The sequence below is a fragment of the Phacochoerus africanus genome, chromosome 7 (assembly GCF_016906955.1).
Source record: "Phacochoerus africanus isolate WHEZ1 chromosome 7, ROS_Pafr_v1, whole genome shotgun sequence".
Lineage (NCBI taxonomy): Eukaryota > Metazoa > Chordata > Mammalia > Artiodactyla > Suidae > Phacochoerus > Phacochoerus africanus.
In genome coordinates this window covers 105336200-105360161 of record NC_062550.1, presented here as the reverse complement: position 1 = coordinate 105360161, position 23962 = coordinate 105336200, and the positions used below count along the sequence as shown (strand labels likewise).

Genomic DNA, 23962 nt, shown 5'->3' with positions numbered 1-23962 from the left:
GCCGCACAGAGAATTATTCGCAACCCTGTTAGAGAATTTGGAACTCCTGACCCCTCCGTTTGAACGTTTCTCCCCCTTCACCTCGTCTCTCGAGGGCGTGGCACGGCTGCGACTCCCCGTCGCGGAGCCGAGCCGGCGCCTGAGCCCAGAAGGCCCTTCCCAGGCGCAGGCCCAGGAGGGCTCTGGGCGACTTGGAGGCTCACGGCGCGGGAGCAGCACCGCACCCGCGGCCCCGGCCTCTCGGCACCACAGTCCCCGCCGCCGCGGCTGGGCGGACGGCGCTCGCCGGGCACCAGGACGCAGGGCCGCCGGCGGGCCGGCTGCATCCTCGCCAAGGCTTCTGCTCCAGCGAGACGGGGCTCGCGGGGAGCTGGCAGCTGTTGAAAGAGGCTGCTCTGGGCTCGGCTTCCCAGCACCAAGCGAAGGGCAGCGATACGGCTGCGACTGCCTGCGGGACACACACGGCCCTGGCTGGCAGCGAGAGGGGCCTCTGGGCATTTTCTTCTCAGGACACGCAGTGACTGCGGACACTGGGAGAGTCGGCATTGTTTCAGATGCCCCAGGAAAGAGAAGTGGGTAGGACGCTCTGAGGCAAACCGACGAAGGAGCCTAATGGCTTAGTGAAAGTCGACTTGACTTCTGACAAGCAGACTCGCCTCGATCATTCTCCAGCTGCCTTGCCCTTGGTTTGAAGTATCTGCCTGTGGAACTCTCTTTTGTATGGAGGACAAACAAGGTGTCAGCTGTCACTCTGTGGGCATGCCCAGGGAAGCACTGGAAGTAGAAACAAGAGAATTCCATTCCTGTTGTGTTCACTTAGCTAAACACAGGCTTCCTACAAGTCGGCTATCAACGTTTCCAAACGAAAAGTGTCCCTTACCTAGTTACAGCTGTGTAGTAGATGGAGGTTGAACCTTGTGTGAAGCTTGGGTAGATCTATGTTGGAGAATGATCTAATATTTCATATTTCAATGGGATATATCTTTATGTGTATTCCCAAAGCAATGTCTGCAACTAAGAAAAAGCATAGGTTTAATTTAAAAACAAAAAAATATTTAGTTAAATAAATCTTTTGGTATAAAGCTACCACCTTGAAACTCACTTTTATCCTTATTTTTTACCCAGTTATTATTACAAAAAAACTAGCTCTCGGATTCTCCATACAGACAGCTTTATGTAAAATATATAAACATTTGTCCAAATTGATACAGACTGCATAAATACAGCAATGAAGACTGCATTTACAGATGTGCATGTACAATGTTGTGCAAATTATCACAATATTACAATTTCGAAAAGTATTCCAACTGGAATCCAAGGAAAGCAATTAGTGAAAAAAATACCCATGCACAATTTAAATATCTCAGAACAAAATGTTAAATGTCTTCAGTAAAAGTTCACACATTTAAAATAGTTTTATTCTTTTTATTTGTATATGTCAAAATACATTTTTCTTTCCAAAATAGTGGGTTTTGCAACTAGTTTCATGCAGAAACAAGGTCTGCTCAATACTACCAATAATATAGCACAGTAGCTGTTCAGTTTTAGATACAAAGAATAAATAACCTAAATACAAAACACTACAATATTAGAAACATGTATTTAATCATTCTTCACAGGCATCCGAACGTCACAAATATAAGCCTGAGCATGCCTAACTGCTGTGCAACCAGAGCATGTTGCAGTCACTCAAACTGGTCAATTATCTTCTCATTTTATGTCCACATAAGACCATGGAAATTCTCTATATTCAGACCCACCATTCATACAGTTCAAATATAACCAAAAAATAAAAATCCCACAACATCCTTGTACCTTTAAAAATCAAGAATCCTGAGCTTGGTAGTAAGAGCATAACCTTATATCTTCATAAAACCAATCAAGAAAGGACTTAAAATCCTGCTTACCAAAACACCCTTTCCCAACCCAAAAGTAATCTAAAATAGGCAGTAGAACACAATGACCTTTTAAAATGAAGGGGTACAAATTCACATTTAATATAGTATACAATACAATCAATAATACAATTAGCTACTATAAGCTTTACAATGTACAATTTATTCAAATGGCTGAACTGTTCAGTGGTTAAGGAGACAGTTATGTGCCAGAAAGATATAGTATTTTTTGCATGGTTTAATGAAAATATAAAAGCTATTTGTCCAAATAAAAGCCATCTTCACTATGTACTTGGTTTTGCTTTTTTTTTTTTTTATTTAAAAAAAAGGCCACTGAAATGTATAAAATGGTCTGAACACGATGGTGGCATCAAAGTCAACGCCTCTTCACATGGCGATAACAGTGCATTTAACATTAACTCTTGGGTTAAGTCTGCAAATGATTTCATAGCATTACTTTGGCTAGCACAACAGTATTTTAGACAGCACTCAGATAAATACAGGTATGTGAAATGTGAAGCAGTTATCTTATGCAACTTTAATTATGGTTGGATAATATCAAACGAAAACTGCGAATAAACGTAAAAGCATTTTACAGTAGAAAACTTTTGTAAAGATAGGGCTCCACATAATGTGTTACTTTAAAAGTCTTTATATCACATTGTTAGCAAACTTTGTCTTTTAACACTATCATGGAGTAACCTATTTTGCATTAACAGACATTCGAAATAAGAAAAGAGTCAAGCATGCCATGTGGTGGTCTAAAAATCAAAACGATACACTTAATTATATATACAGCATCACTCAGTACCTGCTAAAATGGACGTGAAGATTATAGAACCTAACATCTTATGCTACAGTAATAAAAAACAAACAAAAACAAAAAAGTGACCAATGAAGGCAGAAAATAGGACTTAAAAGAATCTAATCTCAACTGACTTTAAAGCATTCATATAAGGGATAAATGCATATTGCACAAACAGTGAAAGCAAATGTTCCACCAAGCAACTCAGTTCCAGGTGGGGGGAAACACAGCATGAGCCTAATACACGACAACGATCTCGGAAGAGCAGGTGTTCTTTCCCCTAAGTAAGGAAACTGTGAGAACACAGAAGAGTCGGCCACATGAAGAGTTAGAAGGAAAAAATACAAACCCAAACTTAGATGTAAAGCAAAAAAAATTAAATATGGAAAAACTGGAAACTGTGGCACATCAAAAAATGCTGAATAACTGTCTTCTGTGAGAGCTGAAAGTTTCTGTTGACACAAAAGTATTTATGTACAACTAAGGCTTACTGGTTAAATATCTGAGGCATATCTGGCCTTGAACACTTTCCTTATATGCTGGAGCTGTAAACAAGTTTTCTCAGTCATAAAAAAAAAAAAATCTTCTCAGCAGCTGCATTAACATGAAACAATGGTCTTGATACAAGGAAAAAAAAAAAAAAACCCAGAAATTAAACAAAACTCCTAGATAAGAGGGCATTTGGCAGGATATCCGAAAATGACAGTCTCCAAGGATTCTTCCCAGGCTTCCAGTGACTGTCAATTATGGTCCATTGGGTAATAATATGTGCAATTCCATCATTCGCTGCTTTTTTTTTATTTGGAAAGTTTGCTTATAACTCTGATCAAGGCCCCATTTTCATCCTTTAGCCTCTGGTTGTCTGCTTTTAGGTCTGGTAACATCTATGAGGGAAAAAACATAAGAGAAAGTTTTAATTCAATAAAAAGACAAAAATTTAACTCTTGATAAATGTTATATTTTTACCACAAGACACATGAACAAGCTTTGTCAGTTATATATATTTCTAGTGACCAAAACATGTATCAGGAAGAAAGGCACCCCCTCCCCCAATCTATGAGGCTAATTAGTTTAATAAATGATGAAATGAAAGGTTTATTCTCCTCAAGTTATCAACTGAAATGAACCAGACCACTTGACATTAAGACTCACAGGCATATGAGCATATTAGAGCAGCCAAGAAAAGAAAGCTTGTTTTTGTTAGGATAGGCTCATAAAGGGAGTTCATTTAAGGGTTCCTGTCAGCACGTAAACCCAAGTCTTTTGCTTTATTTATGTCAGACCTTAAACTATAGAAAACCAGCCTATTTAAGGACGTTTTGAAGGAGTTAAGACTTGTTCTAAATTACCGAAATCCCTTAAAGGGTTTACCTTGTACTAAGCTGAAGTGTCTAGTACAATGGCTGATCCAAGACAGGTGCTCAATTAAATGGTAACAAAGCAATTATTACTATCATTAGAATAGTATACAATTTATAAGCCAAAGTTAAGTCTGAATTTATGAAAATATTCAAGCATAGGAAAAAATCCCCTACTATCTGGAGCAAATAGAAAAAACACGCCCTCACATCCACGAAACAAATCAATTTTCTGTTTTACAGACAAAAGGAAGGAGGGGTGGGAAGGAGTGGAAATATTTTATGTTAATTGGATATTCTACTAAGTGATTTAAATTACATGTGCTCTGCCAGATTTGCCAGTAAGTGGAATAGGTTATATTTTAGAAGTAAAACACACTTTCCAAGATACTTGTTCTCCTTTCCTTAGCTTTCTATATGTACCACAGTATCAAAATTAGGTAAAAGCAGAACTACTTCGAAAGCTACCTTAAGCAAAATCTTTATGAAGAATTTAATTTTATGCAGAACAAATCACTTCTGTGCTTAGAATGTATGGATATAAAATACAGTGATCTCACGGAGTTCCCGTCGTGGCTGAGCGAAACGAATCTGACTAGGAACCATGAGGTTGAGGTTCCATCCCTGGCCTCGCTCAGTGGGTCAAGGATCCAGCATTGCCGTGAGCTGTGGTGAAGGTCACAGATTCTACTCGGATCTGGCATTGCTGTGGCTGTGGTGTAGAGTGGCAGCTATGGCTCCGATTCAACCCCTAGCCTGGGAACCTCCATATGCTGTGGGTGCGGCGCTAAAAAGCAAACAAACAAACCAAAAACCAAAACAGTGATCTCAAGTTTATGTATTAGGATACCTCTGTTGTAACAGAGAACTAAATAAAGATAAGCTAATTGGTTTTGACTAAAAATGACATTCTTTTGCAAAACAGATAGGTCATGGTTTAATTTTCAGCTTCAACCTGTAAAATACAGGCTAACTCTTTTGAACTTTTTCCATTTTATTTCTAGTAAAGCATTTTAAATAACAATTGTATTTTCAAGTGTGAAAATATCTGTAGAGCTAAAAATGTGCAGAAGCTCTGCAAAAGTGCCAAATCTTTTATTTAAATGCCTAAATCATTCCCTCAGTTTACTGCAGTTTATCAGTCGCAATATACAATTAGTGACACTTTCTAACAGTCTGAGAAGCCATGCATAAGTAAACAGTTATATGATAAACTCCAGACACAATGGCATTAATTTGCAAAAGTGAGCTCAAGACACGCTTACTAATACAAAAACACCTGCCTGGCTCTACCAAGAAGAAATGATGAAACTATAAGTTAAAGATTCACAGACTGCAGTTGCCTACAGAACCCTGAGCGCTTGGCTACCACTCTTGTCAAGGCCCTATTCTCAGTCAGCAGTCGCTCATTTAACTCTCTCAGAGTTTGAATTTGCTTTATTTGGTGCAGATTCTGCAGGAATCAGAACATAAAGAAATAGAAAATAAAAACATAAGAAAGTGGAAAGAGTATAATAAAAATATAAAGAATCACAGACAAGAAAAAATTAAATCTAAAAAATTCCATGAAATCCACAAAAGTAAACAGTGTGGTTCTAAAATTCTTTATCAAACAAAATACACAAGCAAATAAAATCTAAAAAATTTCCCCCAAAGCCATTCAATAATAATGGTCAAATAGGAAACCAAAAAAATCAACAGTAAAAGACTTAAATCTTAAAATTCTAAATCTGTGGGCCTAATTTCCTATGCATTCATTCATTCACAATGTGATAGACATTTTATATAAGACAATAAGAAGTAATCAATTAACTATGTTATTCTTTATTTTTTCTTGCAAAGAATGTTCCTTCCAATATTCAAAACAAACATTTTCACAGGTGAGGCACAGTTTGATATATTTCTGTCAATTACTAATGTCCTTCATTTTCTTTCTTTCTTTTTTTAAATGTCCTTTATTTTAAAAGGAAAACATTTTCTTTCTTTCGTTTTAGGGCCGCACCGGAGGCATATGGAAGTTCCCAAGCTAGGAACCACAGCTGCCAGCTGACACCACAGTCACAGCAACGAGGGATCCGAGCTGCATCTGTGACTTACACTGCAGCGCATGGCAATGCCAGGGCCCCGAACCACTGATCGGGCCCAGGAATCGAACCCGAATCCTCATGGATGCTGGTCGGATTCATTCCCACTGTGCCACAAAAGGAACTCTGCGAAGGAGAACATTTTTATCATGACCTTCCCTTCACCATTTATTCTCCAAGAGACAGAGTATTCAAAATGTAAAGAATAAATGAGGAATCCCAAAATCTTCAGGTGTTTTTCTATACCTGAACATTAAAAGCGCCATAAAAATGAATTAACAAGGAGTTCTCATTGTGGCTCAGTGGAAACGAATCTGACTAATATCCATGAGGATGCGGGTTCCAACCCTGGCTTCACTCAGTGGGTTAAGGATCCGGCTTTGCCATGAGCTGTGATGTACGTAGCAGGTGCGGCTCGGATCCCTGTTGCTGTGGCTGTGGCGTAGCTGGCAGCTACAGCTGCGATTCAACCCATAGCCTGCGAACCTCCATGTGCCGTGCGTGTGGCCCTAAAAAGACAAAAACAAAACAAAACAAGCAAACAAACAAAAGAAAAAGATTTGAGTTTTAAACACCCTTCTAGCTCACCTAAAACCTGGACTTAAGAAAGAAAATGAAGCACAGCATCTAGATAATTCACAAACTGCATATTACAGCTTTAAGAACAATTAATGTACACACGGTATCTATAAAAACACAGTAAAACCTGAGTTCATACAGAGCACGGTTTGCTTACTTTGAGCTCTTCTTCCATTTCAGATATTCTTCTTTCTAGAGCTCTTCGTTCCTAGACGGATTTAAGGTATGAACATTAATGATGTACTTATTATATCATTAGAATTCCTTCTACATTGTGAAATAGTGACACTTTAGAATAACCAAAATCAAATCAGGAGCAGTGTAGAAAAAGACGTGATGCCGTGATGGGTAAAGAGCTTTCCAAAATTTAAAAGAAATAAATATGAAGATTATTATTTTATTACTTCCTCTAAGCTCTTTCTTTAAAGCTCTGACTTTCTGGTAAGATGCTACATAACACGTTCAAACTGTTTTTAGTTCGAAACTTAGGGATAGAGTAAACCAATACTCAAGACTGTATAGAATAAAGAAAACAAAAAACTCACACAAAGATGCAATTATTCTACAGTGATAAGTAGCAAAAAGCAAGAAGCGAACGTGCCTAAAATACATGTACTTTAAAATTTCAAACAGATCTAAGAGATACTCATCTCTTTCACCCACAATGTTTACTAGCCATTATCTACCAACTGACTTTAGAGCTTTGTATTTAGTTTGATACTCTGTGTAGCATTAATGCCGTGAATCTAAGGAAGAAGCAACTGCAGCATTTATTTTAAACTACCTTGATTCAAAGAGTGACAGGCAAAGGCAACATACATTATTGCGGTGTTTGGTTTTATTCTCCCTTAAGCAATAAGCATTCTAGGGTGTTATGCAAAAAGCAAGCAGCAATAATTAACGTGCTGTAAAACTTTGGTTAGGTCATACCGCCCAGAAGATACTGACTCTTGCCGGTCACCTTTCAGATACAAACCATTTAAATTTAGTTTAATCACACTGAAACTATTTCCAAGACATTCTTTCCCAGATTAATATTAATGTTGATATTTAGTAAAGTAGTACATTTACTGTAATGTTAACATTTTTAGAGTATGCAATTTAAAAAAAAGATGGAATCCTACTGATAGCCTCATAAGTACCATGATACTCTATTATTAGCATGTTTAAATATTATTATAGAGATAAAAATGTTATTTTTGATAAACAGACCTCTCCTTGTTAACAATGCAGCCACGACAATTCATAAAAATCATTGCATTTCTTATTTATTTATTTTTTAAGTCTTTTCAGGGCCACACTGGCAGCACATGGAAGTTCCCAGGCTAGGGGTCTAATCAGAGCTGTAGCAGCTGGCCTACACCACAGTGACAGCAATGCCGGATCCTTAACCCAATGAGTGAGGCCAGGGATCGAACCCAAGTCCTCCTGGATGCTAGTTGGGCTTGTTAACCACTGAGCTATCATGGGAAGGAACTCGGCATCTCTTATTTTTGATAAACAGACCTCTCCTCGTAACACAATACAGCCACAACGAATTCATAAAAACCACTGCACTTCTCAAAATACTAGGACATATAACATCATATTTGATCCTAACTTTCTGAAATATCAGCAATAGCGTACTTCCTTTAAATGACAGGTAACACCCCCACCATCCTTAGTTTTACTAAATGCCGTCAAGATTTTAATTCCTTAGTGGTAAAGCAAGACAAAAACACTATAGCAAATTGCCTTCTTGCCAAGATGACAGCTGTAAAGTTTCAGGCAATTTCTTTTCTTTTCTTTTTCTTTTTTTTTTGTCTTTTTGCCTTTTCTAGTGCCGCTTCCCGTGGCATATGGAGGTTCCCAGGCTAGGGGTCGAATCGGAGCCACAGCCACCGGCCTGCGCCAGAGCCACAGCAACTCGGGATCTGAGCCGTGTCTGCCACCTACACCCCAGCTCACGGCAACACCAGATCGTTAACCCACTGAGCAAGGGCAGGGACCGAACCCGCAACTTCATGGTTCCTAGTCAGATTCATTAACCACTGCGCCACGAGAGGAACTCCTCGGGCAATTTCTTATATTTGATAAATAACCTTATTCACATTTAAAAACATGGTTAGAGAACAAAATGCATACAAAGTGCTTTGCTCCGTGCCTGTCTGGTATGTGGGAGAGTGCGGACTCGGAGTTAGCAGTTGTTATTAAACTATGATCATCCATGTCTGGCAAAGGGAGAGTCGATGAGCTACTTTGTACTTTATCTGCATTTCACAGGCAGAAGAAAAGGTCAGGTGAGAGTCAGAATATGAACCTGTGGAGTTCCCGTCGTGGCACAGTGGTTAACGAATCCGACTAGGAACCATGAGGTTGCGGGTTCGGTCCCTGCCCTTGCTCAGTGGGTTAACGATCCGGCGTTGCCGTGAGCTGTGGTGTAGGTGGCAGACACAGCTCGGATCCCGCATTGCTGTGGCTCTGGCGTAGGCCGGTGGCTACAGCTCCGATTCGACCTGTAGCCTGGGAACCTCCATATGCCGCGGGAGCGGCCCAAGAAATAGCAACAACAACAACAACAACAACAAAACAAAAGACAAAAAAAAAAAGAATATGAACCTGTGTATTGGGTGTGCATAAGCCTAGATTTAAAAAAAAGGAAAGACATAAAAATATTACTGATTTCTGCATGACAGGATTAAGGAGATTTTATTTTCATCTTTCGCTAAAATTTTTGTAGTAAGTGTATTACTTCCACAAGAAAAATACTCTTAAAAATGTGACTGTCTCAAAAACAAATCATATTTTGATTACCTGTATGACTATCTATGTCTTTCACCTCAACTATCAGGACAAATAATAAAGAACTAAAACGTTTCTTTTTTCTCTTTTAAGGGCCGCACCTGCGGCACTGGCATATGGAAGTTCCCAGGATCGGGGCTGAATCAGAGCTGCAGCTGCTGGACTACACCACAGCCAGAGCAATGCCAGATCTGAGCCGCATCTGTGACCTATGCCACAGCTTGTGGCAATACTGAATTCTTAGCCCACTGAGCCACAATGGAAACTCCCTGAAAACATTTCTTTAAAAACATTTCTTTACTATTTCTGCATATCGTGGATATAAAATTCAGTAAGTTATACTGTAATATAATAATCAACATTAAATTTAATAAAATAAATGATTCTAAGTTCTTAGCAATGACAAGACAGATCAATAGTATCTTAAATGGCCAAGGACAATGACTGTTAAAATCTGATGAAATCATGTAAAACTAGCAGTTACTACAAGTTACAATTTAGTAAATTATATAGACATTAACTGTATTTCTTTATATATTCTGTATTTTTATCACTTCATGTTTTTTTTTTTTTTTGGTCAAAAAGGTAAACTGGTTATTTTTAAAGTGAAATGGAAGAAAATATTCTTATACCAGCTGCTCTTGACTTACTTTTTGATCTAGAGATCATAGCTCCCCAGTATGTAATTTCCTTTCTTGCTGAACCCTTGCAAATCTAGCCACTGCTCACTTTTACTACAGATACCTTAAGCATTTTCCCTTTAACTCCTGGGCCAGGGATCAAACTTGTGCCACAGCAATAACCAGAGTCACAGCAGTGGCAACAATGGATTCTTTAACCTACTGAGCCACCAGGGAACTCCTAACTTTTGATCATTCATACGTCTTCAACTGCTCAGACTAAACTTGCAAGTTATGCCTATGCCCATTGCTAGATTCCTGAGCAATAATAAGTGGAGAGAAATACAGTGAATATATAATAGTCAGGTAAAAAACTGTAGAAAGACATAAAAAATAAAGGATTTTCTTTCTTTCTTTCTTTCTTTTTTGGCCATGTTCTCTCATGGCATATGAAAGTTTCCAGGCCAGGGACTGAACCCGCACAATGGCAGTAACCCAAGCCACTGCAGTGACAACACCAGATATTTAACCTGACAAGAGAACCCCTTAAAAGATTTTCTTGTAATCAATTTTTTTTTTTTTGGTTTAAAAGAACCTACTTAAGTTAAATATTTAAATTCAAAATTAAATATTGTTAAATCTACTTTAGAAATAATTCCAGGAGCTCCTGTTGTGGAATAGTGAGTTAAAAATCTGACTGCAGCAGATTTTTAAGGACTGGATCCTTAGCCAGGCACCATGGCTTACAAGCTCCGGTGTTGCCACAGTGGTGGTGTAGACTGAAGCTGTGGCTTGGATTCAATCCCTAACCCCTAGCCTAGGAACTTCCATATGCTGTGGGTGTGACCACAAAAAAATTTGGTACCCAGACCTTTAAAAACTTGCTTTCAATAATTCAAGTATTTTAATTTTATAAAGAATTAAACTAAATGTGTGTATGATTAAAATATTTTAAGCATACCACCAGAGAAAATCAAAGAGAGGAGTTTCTGTCGTGGCTCAGTGCTAATGAACCCAACTAGTAACTGTGAGGATGCTGGTGAGGTCCCTGGCCTTGCTCAGTGGGTTAAGGATCTGGCGTTGCTGTGAGCTGTGGTGTAGGCTGCAGGCTCAGCATGGGGTTGGCATTGCCTGGCTGTGGCGTAGGCCGGCAGCTATAGCTCTGATTTGACCCCTGGCCTGGGAACTTTCCTATGCTGCAAGTGTGGACCTAAAAAGACCACCAAAAAAAAAAAAAAGAGAGAGAGAGAGAGATCGCATTTCAAAAATATCAGATTCACTATTATAATGTATGCATTTCAGGATCAGGCAAGATATATACATTTTTTTAATCCATTAAAAGAATAACACGGTAAATTAAATTATTTAACCAGGAGTTCCCAACGGGGCTCAGTGGTTAACAAATCTGACTAGGAACCATGAGGTTGTGGGTTCGGTCCCTGCCCTTGCTCAGTGGGTTAACGATCCGGTGCTGCCGGGAGCTGTGGTGTAGGTTGCAGACGCGGCTCGGGTCCCGTGTTGCTGTGGCCCTGGTGTAGGCCAGCGGCTTCAGCTCCGATTCGACCCCTAGCCTGGGAACCTCCATGTGCCGCGGGAGCGGCCCAAGAAAGCAAAAAAAAAAAAATTTATTTAACCAGGTTTTTTTTACCCCATGAACTCGATAAGGAAGATAAACTTAGAAAATATGCATAACCAGATCAACGAATATTAATGAAAACTACCATCCATAAAGAAACAGAAGAAAACCTACCACTGCTTACACAAAACAAGAATGGAAGGAAATGATTACCTATTCAATAAGATGAACACTCACCCTTTTTTCCATTTCCAATAGCGACCTATCAGCAAATCTTTCCTGTCTCTGCAAGGAAGTGGGAAATATAAAAAAGACGTCAGTGCAACGAGGCTGGGGCAGAGCAGAGGCCGCAGTGAGTCTCCTCTACTAGCATTCAGACACTCTCGCTTCAGGTGGAGCGAGACACAGGCGTGAGTAAAGACGCAGAGATAATACAGAGTTGGAGGAATGCTTAGAAACAGAAAGGGTCCACAGCTCTCACAGTCTAAATTTCTGCAATGACATTTACAGTTTCCAATGAAGATATTAACCTTGAATACTTACTCACTATCTCACACTCTGAATTACCGTTCCCGTTATTAATTCAGTATACTCGGCATGGTTCTTAGAATGCCTGCCAAGGCAGAAGCTGTCATACTCTTTAAAACAGTGACTTATCTCTCTGGCCACAGCTGATGGGATCAGAAATTGGTACCTGGCCCAAAGGCAGCCTGCTAGTTGTCCAATGTCCTATGAAACTAATAGGGCCAAAGGCTCTAACAGGACTGTTTTGCACTGATGATAACTGGCTAATTCTATCAGTCCTCCTCTCTAGCCGAGTTTGGATAAGAAACACACAGGAAGAACAGGACGACGACAAGGTAGGGAGAAGAGCAGAGAAACAGGAGAATGCAATCCATAGTATAAACAGATTGGCTGAATTGCCAAACTGACAGAATACTACAGTAGGGAGCAGTGGTCATTTTTATTTAAAAAACATTATGACCAAATCTCTAGGGCTGAAACTATTTCCAGAGAACTACGTCTGATACTGTCATGCGGGGAGGCGGCTCACTAAGCTACTAGTGCAACCTGAGGAATGATGACACCCCAGTTGCCGTGAAGCCTAAGTGTAAGCCTGCAAGTTTAGACGTGTGTGGCAGCCCAAGTTTCCATGAACACCGCACTGTGGAGACGTGCTCTTGCTATGCAGGACTTCTCTGTCTGTCTTTAGAGTAAAACCCCATCAACTGATGGGGCGTGAAGTCTTCACAACGACATCAGGCGAGCTTGACAGCTGGAATTTTCAGAGCCTCCACTGTGCAGACAATTGCTTCACAGTTTAATGGTAGCTAACAACAACAACAAAAAGGGACCCGGCAACAAGGGTAAGTTCAACACAGAGCATTTTAAAAAAAGCTACGAAAAAGATGTGCAAAAGAATGGTCAAAGAAAGTACGCAGTCCCATTTATAGAACTGGAGATGCCACTACAGATCAGTGCTTTCAAACTGGATTCTAAAAGTTTACTGTGAAATGTATTTATACAGGAAAGTCTTATGATAAAATAAGTTTGTTTCCTTAAAACTTTCAGGACTCGTTAGAGTATTTAACATATAAATAAAACCCCAAACCTCCGAGATATGGAATATATAGTATTTCCCAAGTGTCTTGTTATCACAAAGCTCTTCTCTTTTTTGTTTTGAAGGGGAGCAGGAGGAAAAGGAGGAGGGAATCAGAAAAGCACTGGGAGAACTGGTGCTTTTATGAAAAAAGAACTTGGGAAACAATTCTCAAATCACACACATCCCAAGGCTGTGAGTTCCGCTTGGCTATCCCAATTTTATCTCTGCCAAGCTGTTGCACAGAAGAAAGGTGAAAGGAGTTATGACTGAAACGATCTTTTTCCAGCATTACTGGTGCAAACTCCAGTTGGTTTTTTTTTTTTTTTTAGCAAACAGGAAACATTCAGAATTAATAAACACTATTGTAAAGAAATTTTATGGCTTTAAGAAGATTCTGTAAAGATGCTTGTATTGTCTTGCTATACTTGGTATACTGGAAATAAGCATCTAAAATCCTTAATGGACCAAAACATAGGTATTAAAAGGCTTAAAAATACTTCGACTTTCCACCATAAGGCTATACTTCTATATTGTTAATTTATTTTAGAAAAGTAAATTAAATTATCAGTAAATTGTTCTATCTCGATTCCTTCTCTCTTTTTTTTTGGCCATTCCTGAGGCACGAGGTATTTCTTGGGCCAGGAAATGAACCCACGCCACAAGAGCAACCCAAGCCCCTGCAGTGACAATATTGGATCCTTAATCTGCTGAGCCACCAGGAAACTCCTTGATTCTTTCTTATGAAAAAATAAGCTATTATTCTTTCTTATTAATAAATAAGCTAATAACCACACTTACGTCTAGAACACTAGAGAACCTTTCAATGCAATTTTTAGCTAGAGTAAATCATAACCATCACTTTCAGAGTAACAGGAAAAGGTACAAACCTGGGTGGCCTTCTCCAATTGTAATTTAAGATCTGTCAGTTCCATATTCGTATCATGGAGCTGGGCTTTCAGCTTTTCATTTTCGGCTAGAATTTGTTCATAAAGCTATACAAATTAGGGGAAAAAAAAGTTACTTTTCTGCCTTTTTTTGGTAAACAATTGTAAGATTTCTCAACGATTAGTTTGCAATATTAAAACAGAAAGATTAATTTAACGTATGAATTACTAAAGACTGTACTAAAATGTTTCAATGCTTTGTGGTTTCAAGGCAGCAATTTTTGGTTATGCAGTTTTTGTCCCACATGAACTTTAAAAACTAGTTTCAGTATGTAAAATTTATGACTTCACTGAAACTCCTGGCTTTTCCATTGCCATTAGGAAAAATTCAGGAGTTCCCACTGTGGAGCAATGGGATTGGTGGTGCCTTGGGAGCACCGGGATGCAGGTTCAATCCTCTACCCAGCACAGTGGGTTAAGGATCTGGCAGTGCCACAGCTGTGGCTTAGGTCACAATGACAGCTTGGATCTGATCCCTGTTCTAGGAACTCCATATGGCTCAAGGGAAATCAAAAAAGGAAAAAAAGAAAAATTCCGTTCTGGTAAAGAGAGACCACATATCTGTACAGTGACGAGAGCTGGAGTAATGGAGACATCTTGCTCTTTATTTGGGGTCTGTGAGCTTTTCTGCCTATTGTTCCCTCTTTAATTCCTTACACTGAGAATGGAGTACCAGTTGCATTTATCATTATATTTATATTTCTTGAACATTTTCCTAACACTTGAAACTACTTCGTGGAGTTCCCAGGATGGCGCAGCGGAAACGAATCAGACTGGGAACCGTGAGGTTGCGGGCTTGATCCCTGGCCTCGCTCAGTGGGTTAAGGATCTGGCGGTGCCGTGAGCTGCGGTGTAGGTCAAAAACACCGCTCGGATGTGGCATTGTTGTGGCTGTGGTGTAGGCTGGCAGCCATAGCTCTGATTCAACCCCTAGCCTGGGACCCTCCATATGCCGAGGGTGTGGCCTGAAAAGCAAAGGAAAGAAAACTACTTCTTTTCCCCTTGTCTCTACTCCCACAGCCCCAGATGGCTATGATCACCTCCCACTGAGACGTTTCTACTATTAGAATTGTTCTCCTGACCTCCTGCTAATCTGTATTCTACATAACAGCAAGAGCTAAACTTTTCCAAAAAGACAATCTCTGAATTGTCATATGCCAACCATTCCATTAACTCCCATACATTAACAACCACTGCATGGCTTCCCGTTGTTCTCAGTCGAAGGATACCCTTCTAACAGCCTGGAAGGCACATCTGTAGGCTGCAACGTGACACCACCCCCCACTGCCTCCACTCTATCAGCCATACCGAAAACTTAATTGTTTCAATGCATCATGTAGCCTTCCACCACCAGCCTGGTCTGTGTGCTCGCAGTTCCCTCCAACGGGAACGCTGTTTCTCCCAGTTTTGCTCTTTATCTGCCCATCATCTTTCTGTCCTTGACTGAAGCTTTACCTCCTGAGGACATCTATCTTCAGGCCTTGGTACTTTCTTCTCTTACAAACCTGTCTCTTTGCTTCAGGATAATGGTTTCAATTTTAAAATTACACACTGATTAATGAGTATGATGGCGTGACAATGTCTGTCTGTCTGCTCCTGGGAAGAGGCCCAAAGGAGCTGGGATGCTCTCTACGTCTGCACTGCCCACGAGCAGACGTCGCTACTAAGCACAGTGCAGGCTTCCGGTTTTTACTCAACAGACGACGGAACCTTATTTCTAACAAAGTGACCTACGACCTTCCTTCTCTTGCTGATGTGGGCTGTAAGAAAGTGGCTAATTCATGGAGTTCCCGTCGTGGCGCAGTGGTTCACGAATCCGACTAGGAACCATGAGGTTGCGGGTTCGATCCCTGGCCTCGCTCAGTGGGTTAAGGATCCAGTGTTGCCGTGAGCTGTGGTGTAGGTCGCAGACGCGGCTCAGATCCCGCGTTGCTGTGGCTGTGGTGTAGGCCGGCGGCTACAGCTCCGATTTGACCCCCAGCCTGGGAACCTCCATATGCTGTGGGAGCGGCCCTAGAAAAGGCAAAAAGACAAAAACAAAAACAACAACAGAAACTGGCTAATTCAAATGGCTGCCAAATACATGGGGACATGTACAAACACCACAAGCCTTTTTTCTCCAACTAACTTCATTAGGTTTATTCAAAGCTTATAATACAAAGAATCATGATGGTCAGAATTCTAGACTGTTAAGCTTCCACGACTTATTTTTAAATTTTTTAATTAGTTCCATCTTTAATCTTTAACAGCCTTTGAACTATCCTAAGTTTCAGTTACTTGGGAAAAACTACATTCTCCTAGGAAAGGCCATATTCTTGGTCTGGCTGCTTCCTATTAACAAATAAAGAAAAGATCATGTACCCCCCCCCCCCCCCGTCCCAATCTACTCAACGTTTCCCTTCTGCTCCATCACAGCACCAGCCTGAGCCCCCCCCCCCCCCCCGCCCCAATCTACTCAACGTTTCCCTTCTGCTCCATCACAGCACCAGCCCGAGACACTTCCAGGTGCACAAAGTCCTAGTATTCCCCCTTTCCTAAAACAAGCAAACTGCTACTGGTGATCCACTTAGCATTAACTGCCCCAAATGAAAACAGAAATAAGTTATCTCAAGAAACTAATTTAATTATGAGTTTCCAGGAATAATATCCAACGTAAATATCTCCACGAAAAGATTATTTTTAATTAAATATGACTTAACCCAAGTACCTTTTTAAAGTCAGTTGAATCATCCTTTTCTAGCCTGCTACTGTAAGGTTTTCTTTCTTCTAAGTAACTGTACGATCCAGAGCGACCCAGCAAGGAATCATACCGATCACTAGCTGACGTAGAACTGGTTTCGTATCTTCAAGAGAGGAGCTTGAGTCAAAATCTTTATTATAAGCTTTCACAACTTACATCAACATGCATCTTAGTATATATTAATTTGACATTTCAAAATAGTAGGTAACATTCTCCCTCATCTGTTATCTAATCAACTTTCAGGATCTATAATAAGTAAATGGGAAGTTATTTTTAATACTACTTTTCATTATTGGAGAGAAGGATTCAAAATCTCCTTATCTGAAAGTCAAAACTGGTTTCATATCATGAGAAATTATTTCAACAATTTTGAACCGTGCATTTTTGTCACATTTTAACATCTCTGAAATCAGAACAAGGCTTACTATGGCATCTTAGAGTTTAATTGGCAGTGCTTTTCCTTTTTTTTAAAGTTGCATATAATTATATTTTAAAATTAGGAACATTAGATAATACAAAGTGATCAGTACTATGCCATTTTATACAAGCAACTGGAGCGCCTGTGGATTTGGGTACTGGAGGGGTGGAGGGGCGGAGGAGGGAGGGAGGCTGCAGTGTCCCAGAACCAATCTCTGGGGGATGCCGAGCGACAAGAGGAACAGCTCTGTCCGAAAGCACAAGAACGTATCTAAGGATGAGATCCTCTTGTCTGACTCTGAATTTGGGCAACCTCTACGATAAACGCTATTGCTCTACATTTCAATTCAACAGAGACATCGGCATATACAAATTTGTTCTCGGTCGTACAGCTTTGGTTAATAATTACGGTCAAGAGAAGCAGAGTGAAAACTGTATTCAAAGATACTGCGGAAGTTCTCTGAAAAGATGAACAATTTGAGACACTGAGAAGACGACACTTTTAGAAGTGTCTTCACTGGTTGTCTTTATCTAGAGCAGGCGTAAGGGAGAAGATACTGAACACCTAATGGAATACACTTACGATGGGTTTCATCACACTCCGATGTGAATAAGGGGATGGTGACGCTGAAGTACCTTAGCAGCTTAGGAAAACTCAAGGGAAAGTGATCACTGTTGCAAAGATTTGAGGAAAACCTTCTTTCTTAGCGACTTACTATTACTACCGAACTAGAACTAAAGCCACTGACAGAGAAAGCTATTACCATTTATTAGGTCATCTAAATATAGATCTGATTACTAAAGTAACTCAATCAACTTAAAAATTCATACATATTTAGCAACATATTTCCAGAAAGAATGAAAATGAGAAACAGATCAGTAAAAAAGTAAAACATACCTGGAAATGGAATCTGTCTATAAGAGAGAACATAGGCGTCACTAAATTTTTATGCTTCAGTAAAGCAACTCATTGATTAATCAGGTAAAATATAACATCAATATGATTTTCACACCAACCCCTGTTTATTACACACACTTCAACTTCAATGTGGTTGCTCTTTGAAATTCTAGAACAGTCTTTGTGTATTTCTACATGTTCAATACTATGTAATTACATTTGGCAATATAGTCATATTCTGTGAATTCCTACAAATGTCATCATATATAGTTTCTTTCATGAGAAGGAAAAAAAGGGGCTAAGACACATATCCATTACTTATACCCACTTAACAGGAGAAAGTAACGACATATTTACATTAAGAAATAAATGCAAATTTATCATATGACATCTCAAAGCAACTAATTCTCCAATTTTTTTTTTTTGAGGCAATAACATAAGAGAAAAACAAATGAACATCGAAAGTATTTTACTGCAACAGTATATATATCTATTGTTTAAAATTTACTTTCTGGAAATCCAGAAAGTACATTTCTTTCAAGTTTAGCAATAAGGGGATAGGCAGTGATGACTAATTTTCTCAAGCAAGTGGTATGCCATGGTTAAGTTCCATTAACTCTTCTTATCTAATGGTAAAATAATCAACAGGATAAAATAGTCTTACTGGAGTCAAAGAACTTTTTTTTTTGGTGGTCATCTCTGGCTCTTTTTCCTTCTACTGAAACAGTCATTGGAATCTGTAATCTTCTATAAAGTCACTATTCAGAATTTAGATATTTTATCTTCCCATTATATTTATCTTTAAATGCACTCTGAAATCATTGGGTTCCCTTGGGACTGTTTGACTAAAACTGTCCTACTAAAGTCTATTTAAATTTCCTGTGCAAGACCAATTTTGTACTTGCTTCCTTTTATTTATTTTTTTTTGATGTAATGCTTTATTTTATTATTTTTTAGTTTTATAATAATTAACAATTTTGAAGTTAAATTTCAATTTTCAATATGTCATTCCAATGTATAAACTGCTAAGGTTAGATTCTGAAAGTTCTTCTCACAAGAAAAAAAATTTGTACTTCTGTGTGGTGACAACTCTTAACTAGACTCTTTACACTGATCATTACACAAGATACGAATATGGAATAACAACTTCATACACATGAAACTAATGTAACACTGTGTCTTTAAAATACTCTTTGTGCCCCTTTCCAGTGCCTCCAACCCTGACCCCAGAAAACCACTGGTCATCTATCCCCAGCTTGCACAAGCGTGTGCAGTAACTGTCTCGCATGAATAAACATAAATACAAGTAAAAAGCACCCCTTAAAAATGGTATTTACCTGAGTTTCCTTCTTACTGGATCCCTCCTCTGTATCTGATTGTTGTTCTTGTTCATTTTCATCGCTCTAAAACAGATTGCCAATTTGTTTTGAGAAAAGTAAAAATAAACTTCAGTTAATATTAAATTAGGGCTTTTCTATTTTAAAATGATCCTTGAGAAAACTCTAACAGGAAATGGGAAAAGGAAAACTGTTTTTTAAGTGGGAATTTTTCTACCCTATTTAGAGGAAGCCAGTTTTGTCTACATGGTACAATTTCCGTAGGTTAGCACACACGGTCAAGAAAGACCACCTACCTAACATCCTTTTTTAAATTTTTTCTATTTTGGGGGCCAGGAGGCCAGGGAAGGTTCCCAGGCATATGGAGGTTCCCAGGCCAGGGCTCCAATCAGAGCTATACCTGCCAGTGTACGCCAGCGCCACGCAAGCTAGATCCCAGCCGCGTCTGCGACCTACATCACAGCTCAGGGCAACGCCGGATCCTTAACCACTGAGAGAGGCCAGGGACCAAACCAGCAACCTCATGGTTCCTAGTCCGATGCGTTTCCACTGCACCGTGACAGGACCTCCCTACCTAACATTGTGATTTAGGAAGCACATACTGGGGATGAGGAAGCTGGAGGCTTAGTATAAAAAAGAAGACACTTAATTTTATATTGCAATGATACCGAATGTACTTCAAAGCTTTATTCTATAAATGTGGCGATATTATGCAACAGTTCTATTATGTTTAGGTAGTTCACCTATCTAGAAATTTCTTGGGAGTTTACAGCACACGAAATAGAAAACTCAGGTCTTAGCAGGCTAAAAGCCTAGACTCCAGGCAACGAGACTATTCTACTTGAACATCTCAACAAACCTTAAAGAATTGAAAGAAAAAAAAAAAGGAAGTTTGCATTTAAACATAACTGGTTCAGGCTCACTATAAAAAAGTCACAGGCTTTAAGACTAATCCATCCTAGGGGGAGGAAGTGGAGTGGACTGGGAATTTGGGGTTAGTAGATGCAAACTATTGCATTTGCAGTGGATAAGCAATAGATCCTGCTGTACAGAACAGGGAACCACATCTAGTCACTTGCGATGGAACAGGATGGAGGATAACGTGAAAAAAGGATGTGTGTGTGTATATATATATATGTATAGCTGGGTCACTCTGCTGTACAGCATAAATTGACAGAACACTGTAAATCAAATATAATAATAATAATAAAAAAATCCAACTAAACCATCCTATTTCATACTGGTATAGCTATTTTCAGCTATGTGACTTGGAGTAAATTTATTAAGAAAATTTTTAAGCTGTAGTTACCTCATTCAAAAACTGGGGATAAAAATGTTACGGAACTGTCCTAAGGAATGAGAGAGAATCTTTGCACAATCTATCATGTGGTACCTAGCAAAAATGATATGTGAAGTTACTAAGTGAACAGGAGAAATCAATGCTGTTACCGCTTAGTATTACTTATTAATATAAATGGATGAATTCCACAACATGAACTGACTGTGTATATATACTATTTCATGGGAGAACACTGGAATGGAGAACACGAGAGGCAGTTGAAAGGGAAGGAAGTGCTGACGAGAGCTATAATCTTTGCCAAGGGCAGATGGAGGAATAAATATCCTGACTCCTTGCTCTTCCCAACCTCCAACAGGAAGACTGGCCAGGGAATCTGTTGATACAAATACAAGTTCTGAAATTGAAGCTGTGATTAAAAAATGTCCAACAAACAAAAGTCTAGGACCAGATGGCTTCACAGGTGAATTCTATCAAACATTCAGAGAAGAGTTAACACTTGTAATTCTGAAACTATTCCAAAAATTTGCAGAGGAAAGAGTATTCCCAAAGTCACTCTATGAAGCCACTATCACCCAAATACACAAAACCAAAAAAAAAAAGATGTCACAATAAAAGAAAATCACAGGCCAATATCACCAATGAACATAGATACAAAAACCTTCGACAAAATACCAGCAAACTGAATTGAACAATACATTAAAAGGATCACACACCATGATCAAGTGGGATTTTTCCTAGGGATGCAAGGACTTCTAAATATCACAAATCAATCCGAATGATACACTACATAAACAAACTGAAAAATAAAAGCCATATGACCATCTAATTAACACCTGATTAAAAAACCCTCCAAAAAGTGGGCATAGATGGTACCTATCTAAACATGATAAAGGCCATATATGACAAACCACAGCGAACATCATTCTCAATGTTGAAAAGCTGAAAGAATTACTGCTAAGATCACGAATAAGACAAGGATGTCTGCTCTCAATGTACTATTCAATACAGTTTTCAAAGTCTTGGAAAATCAGAGAAGCAAAAGAAGTAAAAGGAATCCAAATTGGAAAGGAAGAAGTAAAACTATCATTGCTTGCAGATACAGTGATCTGATATGATACCTAGAAAATCCTAAAGATGCTACCAGAAAACTGCTAGAGCTCATCAACGAATTTTGTAAAGTTGCAGGACACAGAATTAATACACAGAAGTCAATTGCATTTTTATATACTAACAATGAAAGATCAGAAAGAGAAATCAGGGAAACAATCCCTATACCACCGCATCAAAAAGAAGAAAATACCTAGGAGTAAACCTAAAAAGACAAAAGACCTGTACACTGAAACCTGTAAGACGCTGACCAAAGAAATCAAAGACGACACAAAGAGATGGAATGATACACACCATGGAAGAGTCACTATTTTCAAAATTACTATAATACTCAGGCAATCTGCAGATTCAATGCAATTCCTATCAAACTACCAGGGATGTTTTCACAGAACTAGAATAGAATATTTTAAAGTTTGTTTGGAAGCACAAAAGTCCCAGAGTAGCCAAAGCCATCCTGAGAAAGAAAAACTGAGCTGGAGGAATCAGGCTTCCTGACTTAAAGCCCAGAATTAAACCCACACACCTACGGTGAACTAGTCTATGACAAAGGAGGCAAGAATATACAACGGAGAGACCACAGTCCCTTCAATAAGCGATGCTGGGAAAACTGGACAGCAACATGTGAAAGAATGACATTAGAACATTCTCTCACATCACACACAAAAATAAACTCAAAATGGATTAAAGACCTAAACATAAAGACTGGATACCATAACACTCTTAGAAAGACACAGGCCGAACACTCTGACATAAACCACAGCAGTATCTTCTCAGAGCCACCTCTTAGAGTAATGACAATAAAAACAAAAATAAACAAATGAGACCTACTTAAACTTAAAAGTTGCTGCACAGCAAAGGAAATCCTATACAAAATGAAAAGACAGCCTACAGAAGGGGAGAAAATATTGGCAAATGAAGCAATTGACAAGGGTTTAATCTCCAAAATATACAAAATATATACACCCCTCCTGCAGCTCAATACCAAAAGACAAACAACCCCATCAAAAAATGGGCAGAAGATCTCAACAGACAGTTCTCCAAAGAAGACATACAGATGGCCAAAAAACACATGAAACCATGTTCACCATCACTCATTATTAGAGAAACGCAAATTAAAACTACTATGAGGTACCACCTTACACCAGCCAGAATGGCCACCATCAAAAAGTTTGCAAACAAACAAACAAACAATAAATGCTAGAGAGGGTGTGGAGAAAAAGGAACCCTCTTACACTGTTGGTGGGAATGTAAACTGGTGCAACCACTGTGGAAAACACTACGGAGATTTCTCAAAAAACTAAAAATGGAATTACCATTTGATCAAGCCATCCTACTCCTGGGCATCTATCCAGAGAAAACCATGACTCGAAAGGATACAGATAACCCCAGTGTTCATTGCAGAGCTATTTGCAATAGCCAAGACATGGAAACAACCTAAATGTCCATTGACAGAGAAGTGGATCAAGAAGAACCGGTACATATACACAGTGGAATATTACCCAGCCATTAAAAGGAACGAAATAACGGCATTTGCAGCAACATGGATGGACCTAGAAATTATCGTGCTAAATGAAGTTGGAAAGTGAAACACAAACATCATATGCTATCACTTATATGTAGAATCTAACAAAAGGATACAATGAACTTTTTGGAGAACAAAAACTGACTCACAGACTTTGAAAAACTTAACAGTTATCAAAGGAGACAGGTTGGTGGGGAGGGATGGGCTGGGGATTTAGGGTGGAAATGTTGTAAAATTGGGTTGGGATGATGGTGGTACAACTATAAATATAATAAAATTCACTGCATTAAAAAAAAAAGTGGGGAGGCTCAGAGGTCCTGCAAAGCAGTAACTGGAAAAAAAAAAAGAAAAGAAAAAAGAAAATCTAATAATAGAGCAAAAACTTGCCTAACTACA

The 23962-nt window shown here is 39.1% G+C and overlaps 1 protein-coding gene across 6 annotated transcripts in view; it reads right to left on the bottom strand.

Annotated features, from left to right (window-relative positions):
• Positions 1-2187: 2187 nt before the first annotated feature.
• The window catches only part of PPP1R12A (protein phosphatase 1 regulatory subunit 12A), a 150358-nt gene continuing 128583 nt past the window's right edge, over positions 2188-23962 (bottom strand). For 5 of the 6 annotated variants that reach the window (XM_047788363.1, XM_047788366.1, XM_047788364.1 and 2 more), the window contains 7 exons: positions 19638-19703; positions 18301-18317; positions 16953-17088; positions 14189-14293; positions 11936-11983; positions 6879-6929; positions 2188-3584 (listed from right to left, as the gene is read on the bottom strand). In XM_047788363.1, coding sequence (XP_047644319.1) covers positions 3498-3584; positions 6879-6929; positions 11936-11983; positions 14189-14293; positions 16953-17088; positions 18301-18317; positions 19638-19703 — 510 coding nt within the window. In that variant the 3' untranslated portion in view covers positions 2188-3497. Of the gene's footprint in view, positions 3585-6878; positions 6930-7651; positions 7683-11935; positions 11984-14188; positions 14294-16952; positions 17089-18300; positions 18318-19637; positions 19704-23962 lie in introns of all 6 variants that reach the window. The other variant, XM_047788365.1, reaches the window with a different exon arrangement.